Source organism: Neofelis nebulosa, chromosome 7 (assembly GCF_028018385.1).
Source record: "Neofelis nebulosa isolate mNeoNeb1 chromosome 7, mNeoNeb1.pri, whole genome shotgun sequence".
Classification (NCBI taxonomy): domain Eukaryota; kingdom Metazoa; phylum Chordata; class Mammalia; order Carnivora; family Felidae; genus Neofelis; species Neofelis nebulosa.
The window spans coordinates 121,980,666-121,999,156 of NC_080788.1; the positions used below are offsets into that span (position 1 = coordinate 121,980,666).

At 47.7% G+C, this 18,491-nt stretch overlaps 1 protein-coding gene across 5 annotated transcripts in view; it reads left to right on the forward strand.

Annotated features, from left to right (window-relative positions):
• Positions 1 to 18,491, forward strand: part of IFT43 (intraflagellar transport 43) — an 81,126-nt gene that overhangs the window by 52,917 nt on the left and 9,718 nt on the right. For all 5 annotated transcript variants that reach the window (XM_058739769.1, XM_058739772.1, XM_058739768.1 and 2 more), the window contains 2 exons: positions 4,737 to 4,769; positions 5,425 to 5,471. In XM_058739769.1, the coding sequence (XP_058595752.1) occupies positions 4,737 to 4,769; positions 5,425 to 5,471 (80 nt within the window). The remainder of the gene's footprint in view (positions 1 to 4,736; positions 4,770 to 5,424; positions 5,472 to 18,491) is intronic.

The window sequence follows — 18,491 nt, forward strand, 5'->3', positions numbered from 1 at the left end:
ACAACAAAAAAACTCAGTGATTCTCTTGTGCACCGCTGGTTGAGAGCTGTCGTGGTAAAGGATTCTTTCTAGTTCTCTGTATCCTCCTTTGCCTCCCGTAAGTGTGGCAAGTCAGGAACGGATGGTCTGCACGGTAAACGCACACAGGTGTCCGGGGGCCCGAGGGGCGTCTGAAAGCCAGCGGGTACCCGCTTTTGAAAAGGCCCGGGCCGGAGTGTTTGGAATCTAGGGTGCAAGTCAGGAGATGGGGTTTCTTGCGTCAGCCTCGTGACTGACTCGCCCCGTGACTTGGACGGAGCGCACGCCTCTGTCACATAGCGTCTCTGAAACCCGCTCGAGCTCATCCCCAGAGCCGGGCTGAGCTGGCGTTAGTGTTGGCAGAGCGCGAGGTGAAGAACACCGAGGGACACTCCTGTGGAAGGTGGTCGGGCTCCCACCCCAACCCCCCGGCCTCCCCCTCAGGAGCCACTTCTGGGACAGAAGGCTCGTGGGCCGGGGGTGCAGCAAGAGACCAGATGCCCAGGGCACAGCCGACTACAGCCCTGTGGACAGTCTACGCTGAGGCTGGGCCCGGTCACGCTGTTTCCTCAGAAGTACGTCTGTAAGGAGGAGATGCCCTGGAACCCTCCGTCCTCTACCTCAGCCTCCACCTCCCCGCAGTCTGTGGGAGCCCAGATCCTTCTCTAGTTACCCCACCCTATGGCGCTGGGATAAACCACGGTGTTTGGGTTTTGTTGGGTTTTTTTCTCTTTAACCTGTCACTGACAACTTAAAAATACACTTTACGTCATGACTGGGTTTGTCTGTTTATAAAATGGGGGGGGGGGGGAATGTTTATGTAATACATTCCCTTACTATTTGCAGGCTACTCTCTTTTCTGTTCTACTCTATGCTGTTAAAAAAGAAAAAGGAAAAGACCAGAAAGGCTGGCGATGATCCACTAAATTGATTTTATGACTCACGGTGGGTCATGACCTGTAGTTGGAAGATCACTGTGCTTGAATCTGTGTCCTTGTGCCGGACTCTGTCAGTGTGTGACTGGAGGTGCCTTTGGGGACCAGGCAGGTAAAGTAGATCTGCGAAGTGGGCGGGGTCGTATATCAAAACGGCACCTTAAATTCTGTTACTGAGGTGCACGTACGGATTAGTTGCGTGTTCGCATTTCCGTAAAGACACGTACGCTGTCACTTCTGAGACGTTCTTCCCACTTAGCCCTCCTTTTGCTTTCTGGCTTTTGGTAGCTGCGAAGCTCCGGGAAATGCTTCTCTTGCTTCTTAATTCCTACTCTAAGAGAGCCAGCAGTGCAGACTGAATGACAAAGACACTCCTCCTGACCACCCGCCCCAACCCTGTGCTGGGAAGGGCTGGGGGTTCAGGCTCGTCACAGCCACACTTCACTTGAGTTTTCCATAAGGGAATGCAGGCCCGGCCTCACAGGCTTTGTCTCTGAAGAACTCAGAAATCTGGATTTTTGTACAAAATCTCCCAGTTTGGGCAACAAATTCATGTTGAAACCAACACAAAAGTGAACACCAGTGTGGTCCAGACAAACTGACACGCTCCTAGGTAAGGCCAGAAAGTGCTCAGCTTTATCAAAGGCAAGGCACTCCCTGGTCCGTTCTCCAGGGCCTTGCCCAAGTTCCCACTGGCCTTTCCATCTATCCTGAGCAGAAGCCTTGCCCAGAATCTGCTATTTCAGGCAGAGAGAGTGAGAGAGAGAGAGAGAGGGAAAAAAACAAAACGAGAGAGAACGAGAGAACATGCCACCCAAGGGCATCCCCACTCTCTGTTCTTGAGGGCTCCATTCTTATTTTTATTATTTTTCTAAAGGTTTATTTATTTTTGAAAGACAGAGAGAGCGCTAGGGGTACGGAGCAGAGAGAGAGGGAGACACAGAATCCAAAGCAGGCTCCAGGCTCTGAGCTGTCAGCACTGAGCTCGATGCGGGGCTCGAACCCACGAGCCATGAGATCATGACCTGAGCCGAAGTCGGACGCTTAACCGACTGAGCCACCCAGGCTCCCCAAGGGCTCCGTTTTGATCTTGTTCCTCCTCATGGGGTGAAATGAAATTTTGAAGGAGTCCTTGGGCCACCCTGGAGTGAGAGTAGGATGTGAACTCAGCAGCAGTTATGCTGAATGTGAAACTCCTTCCCGTTTGGATGTGGAGTGGATAAATGGCAGCTAATCAGCCTTCCCCTGAAGATTAGTGGTACCATTATTGCTTCCTTCAGACAAAATCACTGCTACGTTGGCCATGGCACGTTGCTTAGGAAGGAACGATATAATCACAACTCTTCGGGGTAATCAGAGATGCTATGTCTTGATGTACAAAATGCAGGTGCTGTCCGGCCCGCCTGGCCTCTTTAATCACGTTGTTCTTCTCTGACCCTGTATTCAGCCAAGCCCTTCTGCTGTTGGTGACGTATTCCTGAGGCATTTGGATGGTGGGTTGTAAAGTTCAATTTCACCAGGACAATTAGAGGCAGTGGTTCTGGGGAACATACATGAGCTGAGAGTAGAGCCTTCTATCCTCCCACACAAACAGGTGGCTTTGGTGGCTGCTAGGTGCTCTATGTTTAGGATTTTCTTGACTCAGATGAGTATTGAAAACAAATATCCTCCAGCAACAACATGGTGGTGGTGCCTTGGGCACCCGTCTGCAGTTTACCTGTAGTGCCTCCCTTCCACCTTTTCTGTCCCCCGTGCCCTCCTGGCCCTCCCTGCTTGCTTAGTCTCTTTACTTTCTCTTTAAGAGTCAAAAACTACAGCCTGAGAGATCCCCTTAGAGTTGTTCCATCCAGTTCTTACCCATTCTCTTCTTCCCAGCAGCAGCTAAAACTCTCCCCCCCTCCCCCTCTTCCTTCCTTAACAGTGCAGTTGATGTGGTCCGAATTTCATGGAAACTAACCTATTTAAAGTTGGGCTTAATTTCTAATTACACTCAGGATGGGGGTGGGGGTTGTTTGGATTCTAAGGGAATTGTGGGTTGGTTCCCATGTAGCTCCACTGGCAAGGCTAGTGGGCCCAGCACTGTTGAAGGCCTTCTCATGAATCCTGGCTCTTGGCCATTATGACATTGCCACCACCCTGTGCCCATGTTCATCATGGTGGTTGATTTCTGACTTGCAAGAATTCATTAAAACACACACCACAGGGGCGCCTGGGTGGCGCAGTCGGTTAAGCGTCCGACTTCAGCCAGGTCACGATCTCGCGGTCCGTGAGTTCGAGCCCCGCGTCAGGCTCTGGGCTGATGGCTCGGAGCCTGGAGCCTGTTTCCGATTCTGTGTCTCCCTCTCTCTCTGCCCCTCCCCCGTTCATGCTCTGTCTCTCTCTGTCCCAAAAATAAATAAAAAACGTTGAAAAAATAAATAAATAAATAAATAAATAAAAATAAAAAAAAAAAAATAAAACACACACCACACACACACAAAACCTTTGTTACTGTGGAAATTTTCGGACATACAGAAAAGTAATCAACATGTACCCAATACCCAGCTTTAATAATTGTCAACATTTTGTCAGTCTCATTTAGAAGACTTTAGATCAGTGTTTCTCACAGTGTCAGTAGTGATCAACTTACATTAGGATTATCTGGGGATTTGTTTAAAATGCATATCCTCGAGCTCCCCTTTTCCCAGAGCAACTGATCCAGAAAGTTCTCTCTGCCAGGTCCAGTGATCTGCATGTCTAATAAGCTTCCCAGATAGTTCTTTTAAAAAAAAAAAAAAAAAAAAAGTTTATTTCTTTATTTGGAGAGAGAGTGTGCACGCAAGGGAGGGGCAGAGAGAGAGAGAGAATCCCAAGCAGGCTCCGAACTGTCAGCACAGAGTCCGACGCGGGGCTCAATCCCATGAACTGTGAAATCATGACCCGAGCCAAAATCAAGAGTCAGATGCTTAACTGACTGAACCACCCAGGTGTCCCTTGAGATGGTTCTTATGCACGTTGAAGTTTGAGAACCACAGCCTTAGATAAATGTCTGTATAATTAGGCTTCCTGTTCTCATGGGATGTCTTAAGGGCACTACTTGCCCAACATCACTCACGGTCTTCTGATTCTTCAGGTGGAGGCTACAGAAAGGTCCAGAGCCTGCAGCTCGATCTGTATGGCTGGTTCATCCATTTTTGCTCCTGGGAAGCTACACATGCTAACAACTAAAGCTCCAACTAAGACTCAAGGCCTCAATCCTAAGAAAGTGTTCTATAAATTGGTCTGTTAATTGTTGAAAGGAGGGCACCGTATCGTCTCTATCCTTTTGCGTTTTGAACTTCCTAGTCTGCCCTTAAACTCAACGATTTCAGTTGGAGTTATACTGAAATAAGCCTAGGCATTACAGGGGCACCTGTGTGGCTCAGTTGAGCGTCTGCCTCTTGATTTTGGCTCGGTCGGTCTTGTGGTTTGTGGATTCGAACCCCATGTCGGACTCTGCGCTGACAGTGCGGAGCCTGCTTAGGATTCTCTCTCTTTCCCTCTCTCTCTGCCCCTCCCCCGTGCTTGCTCGCGCGCTCTCTCTCTTTCAAAAATAAATACAAATAAAATAAAATAAAGTAAAACAGAGAAACATGGCAGCGTCTGTAATTCTCTCATGTGGGTTATGGGCCTTGGTCTAGAAAGAGAAATACAGATAAATAAAGCACTTGGAATATGATAATTTGCCCTCACTTTTGAAACCCCCTCTCCTCCATAGACATGAGTCTAGTGGGTTCTCACAAACCCTGTTTTTCTGTTTTTCAGGTCAGGAAGGAGGGCTTCTGAAGAAATAGAAGAGTATGTTCCCAGCATATTCTTATGGCATCCTTTGGGGACCTTTGCTAGCCGTGCAGGCTTCGCGGGCATCATCCGTTCAGCCTTTGTTGGACTTAACATTAGAAAATGGAACACATCTGACCGCAGTCTGTCCCTTTAGTTATGCACGTTGGATCAAGAGTTCAGTTAATGCTGCTTCCTCAGCCGGAGGTCTGGACCCTGGCATTGATGTCCCCGTCCCTCTCCCACCCTGTGGTTTTTAGAATTGGACGTCCAGGTATCAGAGTGCTGACCCAGGGGTTCTGCTTATTGGTACAGATGGGAAGAAGCAGCACCGGCTTTCTAAACCCAGCCTTCTCCTAAGACTTCCATCAAAGAGAGAGAAAGAAGGTTTCTAGGCAAAGATAGAGTGTAAAGGCAGAGCCACTGGATGCCAGTCCCCCCGGGGGTGAGAGGAGCATCCGTGTCATAGTCTGTGGAACGGTCCCCCACACAGCTTGTGCCACCGTATATGGCAGACCCGGTTGCCTAATTAGGTCTGACCAAGCTGATGGAGGAAAGTGGGTCCAGAGACAGTTTCATCTAGGAGAAAGGATACCCACAGTGACAATTTGGGCGGTTTCTTTCTGTGTCTGAAGTTGATTTTCCTCTTTCCTTTCCTTCTTTTTGGGGGCAGTCACCGCCTCAGACAGCAGAGCTTGGATGGATCAGATGACGGAGGAGGTAAGATACCTTTGGAGGAAATCAAAAAAGCTTCCAGAGAGGCTCCACGGCCCCCAGAGCATTTCCTGGGTTGCAGCGAAGGCACTGTTTGCCGCAGCCTTACCGGGCTGCAGTGGCCGCATCCTGTCATGTCTCCGTGCCTCGGGGGAGTGCTGCTTCCTCTGCCTGGAGCACCTCGCCTCCGGGGTTATCCTCCAGCCCTACTTGTCCTTCACAACTCTGCGGAAGCATCACCTGCTCTCACGTGTCCCCCCGTCACCACGCCACTGCCTCTCTGACTCAGAAGTTTCTCCCCTGTGCTCCCGCAGCGTGCTGGGCAAACTTAAGTTATAATAGCTAATGTTTATTGGGTGTTTATTCTGCCGGGCGCTATTCTACCAGTTTATATGTGTTAAAGCGTTTAGTCATCACAACGACCCCATGAGATGGCGCTATTCTCCCCATTTTACAGATGAGGAAACTAACATACAGAGACATTAAGTAAGTCTTCTTTCCGGTTCGTTTTAAACTCTGTGGTCCAGTGAGGATGGTTTCCACTGCTACGTAGCTGCTCTTTTCTTCTATGGTGTCTAATCTGCCATTAAGGCCATTCGGTGAATTTGTTCTTTCAGATAATTGTATTTTTCACCTCTAGAAGCTCCATTCAGTTTTGTGTCTTCCATAATTTGATTATGTTTTGCTTCATCGTTGACGGTAGCCTTTATAGTAGCTGTTTTAAAGTCCTTTTCTGCTAATTCTATCATCTCTGTGTTTCCTTCTACTGACTGATTTTTCTTCTGGTTACAAGACATATTTTTCTGCTTCGTCGCGCGATTGGTAGTTTTTTATTGGATGCTGGTCATTGTGAATGCTGCTATGTTGAGTGTCTGGACCTTGTTTCTGTTTTAGTAGGCAATTATATCTGTTTTAGGAGACAGTTCACGAATTTTTTAGTCAACTTGGTCATTTTGTTTTTAAGCTTTATTAGGGCAAGTCTAGAGCTAACTTTATTGTTTTCATACTTTAAAAAGTTTATTAGAGACAGTATTAGCAAAATGTCAGTTCTTAACAACTATAGACGCAGTATAATCCTAATCAGACTCCCAGCAAGTTTCTGGATATTGACAAACTAATTCTAAGGTTTACATGGAGAAGAAAAAGAACCAGAATATTCCCTCCCTCTCCCCCCTCCCCCCCCCCCTTTTTTCCCATAGAGTTAACTTTAAACATTAAGATCCCCAGGCATCCCTGCCTGGTGGTTCACAGGACTCTCCACTCTGCCTGGGTGGAGCTGAGCATCTTCCAGTTCTCTGTAAGCTGTGGGGATTGTTCTTTCTTGGTAGTAATTCGTTGTCCATCCATGCGGAACTTGACCCTATACACACACAGCTTAGAGTGCAATCAGTCTAGATTTCTGCAGCCCTTCTGCTACATAGGTCCTCTCTCTCATCCTCTGCTTCTCTGGTTCCAGCCACCTTCGCCTACCTAAATTTTGACCTCTGTCTCCTCAACTCCACGAGATCTCCATGATCCACTTGGCGTTCCCCCTCCCTGGGCCAGAGTCCAGGAGGTATACACCCAGGCAGGAAGCCAGGGCGGATGATAAGGTCTCACTCATTTCCCTTCTCTCAGGGATCACTGTCCTGCACTTCCTACTGCCTGCAGTCTGCACACAGTTGTATCTGTGTTATTTCCAGGTTCCTAATTGTCCCCTGCAGGAAGGTATTCCCGGTGCTGGTTACTCTGTCATGGCTGCAGGTGGAGCCCCAAAGCTTTCAGTAACTAACCTTTGCATGTGACCACAAAGTGAAACGGAGCATTAAATCTAGAAAGCTTAGATTACCTGTGTTTCGGCTGCCTCACAGGACTGGGGACATGTGAGACGTGTGAACTACACTGGGATAATGGTCGAAATATAGATTCCCAGGCCACCAGCAATCAGAAGCTGGAGTTGGGGCCCAGAGATCTGTATTAATGTAAATACACTCCCTGGACGAATATTTTGCACACCGAAGTGTGTCAGGCCTGCTGTAATGCCTCAAAAGTCAGGATTGAGGACAGGAACGGACAGGAAGTATGAAAAGGTACTTCTGCCTTATTTCACGCCAAAGGGGTTTTAAGGTAAAAAGGTAGTCATAGGAGGTCAGGAATTCAGCTTCCGCCCTGAGATTTAGAGAGAGCTCCTGAGCACAGCTTCATCGTTCTTGAGTATTTGACTCTTCTTTTTCTATTATCTCTTATCGACAGGGTCATTTCTTTTTCACCAGATCTTCTTCCTTAGCTCTACTCACTCAACTCCTTGTCGCTGGCAAACTCGTCCACCCACTAATGATTCCCAGTTAAATGAGCCCCTGTTAAATGAGGGATCCTGCGTTTCTGTTCCCAAGTCTCTTTCCCAACACGTGTACCTGGGTTGTCTCGTGTCAGTGCCAGATGTGGTGGCTCCCGTGATTGGTGGCTGCTGGCCACACTTTTGATCTGCCTGTCCTCACAGATTGTCTCTCCGGACGTCGATTGCACAGGATGGCAGGGTGATCATCCAGGACGATGGGCCAAAGAACTCAGGGAGGCAGGGGCCGCCCTGGACATTGACAAGGCTGTTAGGTGGTTAAGCAGCAGTGAGTGTGGACATTATGATGCTGCTAACTCTGAGGTGCTCATTAAACTCATGGTCTACAGAAGGTTTACTCAACTGGTATCTTTTCCCGGCCTCCTCCTACCCTAAACCTTAAACCTCTTTCTAACTCCCTTCAAAGGACTTCTGAAATCCTTCTTTCTCCATTTTTTGCAATGTGTGAAAATGCTACATTTCAAGGAATATCTGTTCAACATTACAGCACTCATTACCTCTGAATGCTGAAGTTAACACACATCATAAACGTGTGTTATTAGAAGTTTGTGCTGGCTGCCGTTGTGACGTCGTCACATTGGAAGTAAAGGATTTCAGCTGAGCACCTCTGCAGGCCATCTCGTCCCAGCCTGTCATTTCACATGTGACAGCACCGAAGCTTAGAGATCATCATACAAAATAGGGTTCTGAGAGGGACTCTGGTCTTCTGACTCACAAAAGAACGCTCGCTCTCCTAGCGCTTATCCACCAGTATCACTGCCATCACCACTCATCACCAAACTCCTTTAATTCTCAAGGCAAATCTATGAGAAAGTCTTTAAAAATCACCTTCATTGAGGTCTAATGTACGTACAAGAAACTGAATCCACTTAAAATGCACCAGTTGAGTTGTGACAGGTGTATACGCCCCATGAAACCGCTTCCGTAATCAAATATGGAACATTTCTGTTGCCCCTCCAGAATTTCTCATGCCCCTTTCCAGTCCATCCTTCCTCTGCCCCTGTCTCCAGGCGACTAATTCGTTTTTTGTCGCTCTAGGGCGGTTCGCATTTTCTGGAGTTTTATGTAAGTTGAATCATAAGTACATATGCTGTTGTGTCTGGCTTTTTTCGCTCATTGCGACGATTTTGAGTTTATCCAGGTTGTTGTATATATCGTTAGCCTGTTACGTTTATTGATGAGTACTATTCCGGTGTATGGACATACCACATTTTGGTTATCTGTTCACCTGGCAGTGGACATTTTGGATTGCTCGCGATCTCCATATTAAAGATGAGCTGACTAAGGCAAAGAGAAACATCCTTGCCAAAGGTCACACAACTAGTAAGTGATGACACTTGGAAGGCGGCTGTGCTCACCTCTATACCACCAACACTACACAGCCCAGCACCAGGATTTGAATACAGATCTTGACCCCAGAGTCCTTGCTCCTGGCCTCTGGGCTGTCACAGATGGTGTGACCCTCAGCTATGCTGGTGTCTCCTTCCACAGGTGGGTTGTATTCATGTCAGCTCCCACATTTGTAATGTAGAGTGCCTAGCGTGACTGATAGGATACTTAATACAATTCCATTAAGGAAGGAGAGAAGAAAGAAATCTATTTTCAGAGAATACTCCTAGTATTTCTTTTTCCCTTTCATAAACTTGAAGTGTGAAATTAGTGATTTGGCCTTTATTTTGGCTCTGGAGGTTTAACACGTAAAACCCCCTTCCTTGTCACAGTGTACTTGATTTTACCTTCTAGGAGGGATGCCTCTTCCCCGGCATAAATCTGTTTTCCGTGCAGTTATGCCTGAGTCCTTTAATGGAAAATCAGTTCATATGATACACTTCACACTTGACTTCGTCTATTTGACTGTATGTGAATGTTTAGAATCCATTTTGCAGTAGGAATCATATGTTACCTATAACTAGTTTTTAGAATTATCTTTGCTCAGAGAATTACTTGGTTGGCTAGTGAAGGCTGCTCCTTTGAACTTAGAATAGCCAGTGGGTGGGGACACTCCATGAATGATTGCCCTGAACCATCCATGGATGCTCATTCAGCAATGCCATTAAGCAGATCTTTGGGTGCCTTATGAGGGAACCTACTGGTGCCCATAATAAAATCACACCCAGGTTCTTCAAGGTCATTGGTGCGAGGAGCTTTGTCACCTGGGAAGAGGCTGCTGGTTTCCTTGTACTTGGTAGGGGTGACAATTGGCCAGCAATCCCAAAGGAGACTGAATCTTAGGGAGTAGATACAAGGATCCAAGGTCTAGGATCCAAGCAGGCGGTCTCATTCCACTACCAGTCTTAGAGGTTAGATTTTATTGAAGAAAGGCAGCAGGTGTTCGTACAATGCCTCCTGTGGCCAGGACTGCCCTGATGCCAGAGATAGGGGTGAGTAAGGCAGCCCTTGCCCTCTGAGAGATTCTGATGTAGTGAGAAATGCCCCCTCTGTTCCCTCCCTGTCTTGTCTAGGAAATTTCCAGGAGCCATGTTTCTGAGATCTGTGTCTCAGCATTCAGCCTCCCAAGCTCTGGGCACGTGTTCTCCTTCTTCCCTGGGGAAGACGCCCAGGGAGAGAAGAGAAATGCTTCTTCCATCGATGTGTCAGACTTCCAAGGAAGAGAGCAGGAAAATAGAAGAAGAAAGGGGCTTTTAGGATAAGATTTGTTTTTAGAATGAGAAACGGGAGTGAGTGACGTTTGGCGGTGGTTTAGAGTCTGCTGGTTAGCTAGAATGTCCTGCACGGGACTGTTTGCAAGGCCACGGTGGACCACAAGCTTGCATACCCTGAGGGGCCAGACAGATACCATACACACATGAAACAGCACACATGTGAGACAGTAAAGGATAGGGGGGCCTGTGGTAAACCTAGAGAGGAGATGGCATAGCCTGAAAGTTCAAATTCATATTTCAGAAAATGACAAAGAATTTTCGAAATCACTTCATTAACAGAACAAAATGCACCTGCAAGTTGGATTAGGCCTTTGGCAAGCGATCTGCGAACGTATCACCAGACTTTGTAGGGCTGTTCTCAGCGGGAACACAGAACTTTGTTGGGAAGACGAAACAGAAGAGATGAGAAGCGTTATGGAACTAAGACAGCAGCAGTATACTGGATGGCAGAGGCAGCCAGTGGTGGTTGCTGTGTTCATGATTTCCATTAGGGCCACAGTTCAGGCGACAAAGAAATCCCTGTGGGCTGAGGATGCTTCAGGAGGAAGGAAGAATGAGCAGTAGGTCCTGAAGGCCAGGCAGGATTGGAAGGAGGAGAAGAGTGCGAAGGGCCTTCCTGGTGAGGCCTGGCAAGACGAGCTGGTTCTACAGAGCAAAGCCCTGATTCTGGTCCGTTCTCAGCTACAGATTTTCAGTGTCCCATATAAACTGCCTTTAATGAAGTTCGGAGATTGCCATTCATCTAATTTGCTGATTCCAAGTGGAATCACTCACAAGAGTTGACACAATGTTTCAGGGAAGTTGGGAGTCATGAGTATGAGAATAGCTGAGAATGATGGACAGCCAGGGCCCCCAAATGACCCCAGGGTCCCCAAATTGTAGGATGGCCACACTTACCTTTCTTATTTAGATGGCCATCCTTTAGTGGCACGATTATCCATCCCGATCCTTGGAATCAAGTTTCTGGTTTACACTAAGGCGTTCGGACTTCTTCTGTCACGGAAGGTTGTGTGGTGTTAGAAGAAAGAACATCAGATCTGGAATAGGATCGAACCCAGGCTCTACAAGTGACTTTGGGTGAGTCATTCATTCAACCACCATTTGTTGAGTACCTACTCTGCGGTACTCAGGGCTGGGCTCTGGGGCTATGGTGTTGAAGAAAACGTGCGGTCCTTGGCCTCCTACTGTTTAGAGCTTGGTCAGGGAAACGGGAACTACGCAAATGGTCACACAACTAGATAAGTAAGGACAAGTGATGATTGAGCCCACTAAAGGCAGAGCTCAGAGCGCCATGAGAGAGAATAGTGCAAAAACCTGACTTGGATTGGGTGATGAGGGAAGGCCACCCTGAAGCAGTGGTTTTTACACTTCAACCAGAAGGAAGAGTGAAGTTTCCAGGAGGGAGGGTGCGAGCGGGGGGCTGGGGGGACCCTGGTAGAGGAGACTGCAGGTGCAAAGTCTTGTCACCTCTCCCAACTCCAGAAGGGTTTCCAGCTCCAAAACACAGCTCTCAGAAAGGGAACTCTGGATAGAGTGTGAAGCTTTGAAGACGAACTTTGAGAAGCACAGAGATAGGGAAGAGCATTTTCTTGTCCTTAAAAGATGGATAATATTCAGGGTGAAACGACTTCTGAAAGTACAATTAGACACAGACTCAAATTTCAAATAGTTTGTCTCAGAGTTAAGGTCAAGTTAGGAAGGAACCTGTGAGCCCCCAAAGATGTCTTTCACAAGTAGAAAGTCTCTAAAAACAGGAGCTTTAAAAGAAAGGATTAGCTCTTTCTCACATTTCACCACTGCAACTTGGCGTGATCCAGGACCGTGGGCAGAATTCTCACTGCCTCTTCCCACCATCTCATCCCCACTGGAGAGGGCTGTGCTCTTTGCAACTCGGATTCAGTTTTGACAGAATCGAATACCTCCAAACCTTGGGAATAATAAATCCTTATGGCCGACCAAAAAGTGTTTAATTCCTAAAGGACCAGCCGGGTTGAGCCACTTCTAGCCAGGGGCAATTGGGGACTTAATTCTGTAAGTGTAGCAATCTGGATGATCTGAGAGCTCTGAGTTTAAGGGTAATTGCTCAATTTTCTGGCCATGTCAACAGGGAAAATAGGTAAAAGTGGCTGAACACAGCCAAGCAATGAGGCTGGATGAGATGTGAGATGCTGGACTGTCAGTGGAATTAGAAAAATGCCATCTGTAGGGGGCTGGCGCGCCCTCACCCCTGTCTTCCCCTCTCCCCATTCATCGCCTACCCTGGGCTTCCCATCTCTCTTTTGGGCTGCTTCTCGCTCCTTGCTTAATCTTCCCCCCCCCCCCCCACTCTGTGTCCCTTCTGCAAACAGCAGAGCCGCTACGAGCCCGCACAGCTTCAATGTGGAGAAAGAGAAAGTGGAAAGAATTAAGTACAGATAAATTAGAACCCTGACATCTCAATTCCTTTCCCTTGCTTAGTAAGAACGTTCCATTAGGGCAGCGTTCAGCATACGGGACTTCTTAGTTGGTTCCCAAACCTACTTCCTTTGCCTCCCTAATCTTTTTAAACTATTACAGTCAGCACTAATTTTTTGATTAAATAACGTTCCTTAAAATCTATTTGTTTTTTCTAAGTTCAGAGTCAGTAGAAGTGGGCGCTAAGGTTTTCCTGAACTCACGCCTGCCCACCCTTCCCTGACACCCAAGCAGGGACTCTTTTAGCTGAACATTTGCATCACAGGGGTGGGGCCTGTGGGGGGAGCGGGGGTGGGGGGGATACTCGCTGGTGCAAGGGTTGGCTGTCATGTCTGTTGTGTCTCTGCTTTGGTCTCTGTATATGAGGTTACAAATTTGGAAAAGGAGCCATTCTTTTTTTTTTTTTTTAAGCTTATTTATTTTGAGAGAGAGAGAGAGAGAGAGAGCACACACAAGCAAGTGGGGGAGAGGCAGAAAGAGAGGGAGAGGGGGAGAATCCCAAGCAGGCTCCTCACAGAGCCCAGTGCAGGGCTCAACCTCACAAACGACAAGATTATGACCTGAACCAGATTAAGAGTTGGACGCTTTACCAACTGAGCCACCCAAGAGCCTCGTCTTTAAATTTTTTTTTATTTTTGAGAGAGAGAGAGAGAGAGAGAGAGAGAGCGAGCCTTAAGCAGGCTCCGTGCTCAACACAGAGCCCAGTGCAGGGCTCGATCCCACAACCTCAGGGTCATGACCTGAACCAAAATCGAGAATGGGATGCTCAACCAATGGAGCCCCCCCCGGCACCCCAAGAGAAAAGTCATTCTCGTGGGAAACGGTATTGGTAATTCGTGTTTGCGCTCACTGCGAGTCAGGCCCTGTGGTTTTACCTGCAGTGGCCCTCACAGCGGCTCTCGGAGGAGACACTGATTATCACCCCTGTACAGAGGAGGAAATGGAAGCCTTGGCACGTGAAGCCGCTCACGGAAGTCACATGGCTGTTTCACAGCGATGTGCTGGTTACTGTTTGGCCACTGGCTGTCCAGGGGAGCAAAGTCCTCACGGGTTAGTGTTTGCCGATTTCTGTGGTGTCGATATCCCCACCGTGACTGGTCTCGGGCTCCCAGAAGGACATCACTGACCACAGAGCTGAGAAGACAGGGGCAGGAGCACACCAGTAGATCCTAGTTCTACCCTACAGGTAGAGAAGGGAGAAATTGTCACAGGAGCATGGATAAAGTGAAATGTAAAATTTAGGAAGTGCTGAGTTTTGACTGTTGATTGCCTTTGTTTTTAATATAATTTATCTGGTTATGAGGGTGTATAGCTTAGTCCTTAATGATGTTTACGTGTAACAGCTTGCAGGCAGTATTCCTAATAATTTAGCTCTTGGCTCTTACAGGCCAGTATGAGCTGCTCCGGCACACCCCCGCTAGCTCGTAGGCAGTGGAGCTGGATTGCAGACGTGGTCTTCGGGACTCCCGAGCACTCTGCTGTCACAGCCGTCCTCGTCCTTGTTGAAGCATCGGGCTGGTGTCTCAACCCTGCTTATTGAGGAAGCTAGTCTCCACTCGTTTTTCTAGCCCCCTGTTGCAGGTCCCTTCCCACCCCGGTTCTCAGACTAGCCTGCCGGCCTGTGTCCTCGGCTCTGCCAACCCTCCCACCCTCAGGTTTCGCCTACAGGAGTGGCCCGGCTGACAGGCATAAGCCGAAGAGACCAGGCTCGTACAGCTCCGTGACATGAAACAGAATCTTTAGGTTTGACTGTTCCTCTCTTGTTATGCTTCGTTTTTTATCAAATCCGTGGAAATCGCTTTTAGATGATGATTTCTTGTGCCCGTGCTGAGTCTTCCAGAGAGGAGAACCTGCTTTGGAGGTTTCCCCGGGCTTCGGCGGGTGGCAGCAGGTGTATCGGGTGTTTGGGACGTTTGTGAGAACCAAGGCCCCACAGGGCTCCTCCTGGGGCTGAAGGGCCATGTTTATAGTTTTCACACCAACCTGCCCCTTTGAGGTATAGCAGAGAAGACAGACTGACACCTCAGAGACACGGACACTTGAAAGACTGCATGGGACGTGGGGGAGCCCCAGCCAAGGGTGCTGAATCATGGTGTGGGCTGAGGGCATAATGGGGCTGCAGGTGGAATCTGTGCAGGTTAATTGCATTATGGAAAATGAATTTTATTACAGTGATTCTAAACAAAAGATTTGCTGTGCTCTACCAGTAGGCCACAACTATGGCTGGAACATTTGAAAAGACTCCTCTGTAACCAAATGTGACAGAAAGAGTTGGTTGGGCAATATATATACATATATGTACATATACATATACATATACATATACATATATACATATCAAGAGATATATTCCTTTTTTCATTTTCTAACATTTACTTATTTTGTTTTTTTTTTTTTAACATTTATTTATTTTTGAGAGACAGAGAGAGACAGAGCATGAGTGGGGGAGGGACGGAAAGGGAGACACAGAATCCGAAGCAGGTTCCAGACTCTAAGCTGTCAGCACAGAGCCCGACATGGGGCTCAAACTCACGAACGGTGAAATCATGACCTGAGCCGAAGTTGGATGCGTCACCAACTGAGCCACCCAGGTGCCCCCATGAGATACATCGTAATGGACACCCCAGAATAAGATTGTCTTAGAGATAGAATAGTCCTTCTTCGTTGATAAGGAAACCTAGGACCAGAGTTGATAAGTAATTGCCTGAGTTCAGCAAATTGGGGGCAGATCTGGGACCCATGTTTCCTGGTTTCTAATCGGGCACACCCTGCAGTACAACTCTGCGGACCAGAAATCTGGGAATTCAGTTCTTCCTTGATAGGCAGTTAAAGTCACGTTCTTGGCAGCAAAAGAAAAAGGGGCATTAGTAGATACAGACTCTAGAGGCCACAGGGTTAACTTCTCTATTCTCCAATGTGGGTATGGCCAGTGCTGGTCCCCAGAGTGAGTGAGACACCAGAGGGGGTCACATGGAACTTGCCAGAAATTTCTTCAATGCAGCCAGAGAAGTTGCTTTTACTTACTTACTTATTTATTTATTTGCAGGAGGTGATTCAAGGTCCCATGACCCTACCCTAAGCAAAGTATGCACTACCATAGAGTAGGCGTCTACAAATTGACTCCACATACATGGGAGAGACTGGTTTGGCTATATTCTTCTGGCATCCCCAAAAGGCAGGGGCGTCTGTGAGAACCGAGTTGAGCTTTCCACAGATCTTAGTTCTGTTTGTCAGCTCGGTTACGTTCTACCTTACCCCCCATCCAGCTGCAAAGCAGAGCCCAGTGTCTTGACCGGACCTCTTGCTCTGTTGGCAGAGCTGGGACCGGGTGCTTTATGCCACGCGTGGTGCCCTAAAATCTCTAGGTCTCACCAGACTTTGCAGACTTACAGTCACGGATGTCTTTACCTGAAACGTGGCTGACAGTGACTTTTCTGGGCTCCATTTCCTCTGTTCCTGTGCACAGCCTGCTTCCATGTGCCCATCTGAAGAGGCAGAATAGGAGAATGGAAGCGAAAGCCTGGTGCCATGTGTGCACACGTGCTTTAAATGAGGCACATTGTATTAACCTTCCTCCAGGAACACACACAGAGAGAAAGCTCCATCAGCACTCTGTCATGCTATAGTCAGTTTAGGGGAATGTGATTAATAATAAATCACCCAACGTTAACCACTGACAAAAGTAAAAGAGAGCTAAATCTCCCTGAAATCATTATAGAGATCAAGGTATTTATTCTGTAGCTCCTTGGATTCTGTCCCGGTTGAATACAGGAGACAGGATCGGGATAGGACAAAACTAATCGCATTTAGTTTTGTGAGACCGTGGGAGAAGTGTCGGCAAGCAGTGTTCCAGCTTTCGGGGAGGGGCATGGGGACTTCACACAATTGTGAGGGGAGCGGACAAATAAGGAATCAAAGGGCCCGAATGCAGCGGACAGGCCGTGTTGCTGAGAACTACTGCCGGAGGGAGCTTGTAGACAGCTCAGATTTTTATTTGACTAGAAAGAAATAGAGGCTCAGTTTTCTAGGAGGTCTGCCTCAAAAGATGGGACTGTATACATAGGCATCATGTTCCCTGCATGTACAAAGACAGGTAGAGTCGTGGAGTTGTTCCAGATCGTCTTTGTGACCCAAACACAGCAAGTTGTGCCCTGGGATAGCTGTAGACTGTTCTCCCAGAGAGACGGCCAGGGTGCAGACCTGACAGCCAGGTGTTGCTTAGGGGAGATGGGAAGGGACAGGCATGTTTATGCTCGGAGGTTGGACTTAGCTCCCCTCTTAGCCCTCAGCTGGAGAAGTCTTTTCTTTCTGATGTATCACACATGGAAATGTGTTTCTAAAGAAGGATTAGGTAGGGGCGCCTGGGTGGCTCAGTCGGTTGGGCGTCCGACTTCGGCTCAGGTCATGATCTCACGGTCTGTGGGTTCGAGCCCCGTGTCGGGTTCTGTGCTGACAGCTCAGAGCCTGGAGCCTGTTTCAGATTCTGTGTCTCCCTCTTTCTCTGACCCTCCCCTGTTCATGCTCTCTGTCTCAAAAATAAATAAACGTTAAAAAAAAAAAACTAAAAAAAAATAGAAGGATTAGGTATAGTAGAAATCTAGGGGAAAGGTAACGGGGGCCTGACTCTCTTACCCCAGTAAGAGATGAACCTGATATGGCCAAATGGTAGATCTTACTCTGTAGCTTTATGTTCTGCCAGTTTTCTCGAAGTTCACAGATGTTGGGGTGTGTGTGTGTGTGTGTGTGTGTGTCTATTCGTCTATGTATACACACACAGGAGGACACACACTGGGAATGTGATTCCTGAGTCCATAAGTGTGGTTGACGGACTAGGTTTACCTAAAAGACCCTTTAAGAGAAAGCTCTTGAAAGATGATTACAGAATTGAGACACCATCATTTAAAAGTGCCCGAGGCAAACGCCTTTGAAAATTGCAGCAGCGGAGGGACAGAGAAAGAACCACGCAGCCCTTGATTGTTGCGCTGTTCCCTCAGGACCCGTTCTCCCCCTCCCCCTCTGTTTCTCATCTGATAAGAGAGAGAGCAGCACTAAGACTCCTCATCTATCTTATGAAAATCCGATTCGGAATGGCTGTGATCAAAACCAGCTGGCTGTCACCAGCAGTGGCCTCGCGCGGAGGGAACTGCTCAGAAGCGTTCCGTATGTGGGAGTGTCACGGGTGGCACCGATCAAAGTGGCATTTTTTTAATAAATATATATAAGGAAAAACACAAAACCTAAGGATTTAGAATAAAAGCAGTGTAGTTTGTCTTGTTTTTTTCAATGTAACACAAAGAGGATGAAATAGAATCAGATATGCCTGGTTTCTAACGTCCCTACTTCCACGGGCGGCTCTGAGAAGGCGCTCTGTGTCACGTTAACACTGTATCACTCATCTTGGGCCTTACTGAAGAGAGTGGAAAGTTCCTCAGTTTCCATTCCTTCCAGCCACTTTTTCCTCGTCGCTTTTAAAGTCCTTTACCCCTCCTTGTCCTTAGCACATCTCTACAGATCAAAGCTGGAAGCGCCGGCGACCTCCGAAAGCTAACAGAGTGGCAGGGAGCGTTCCTGTTC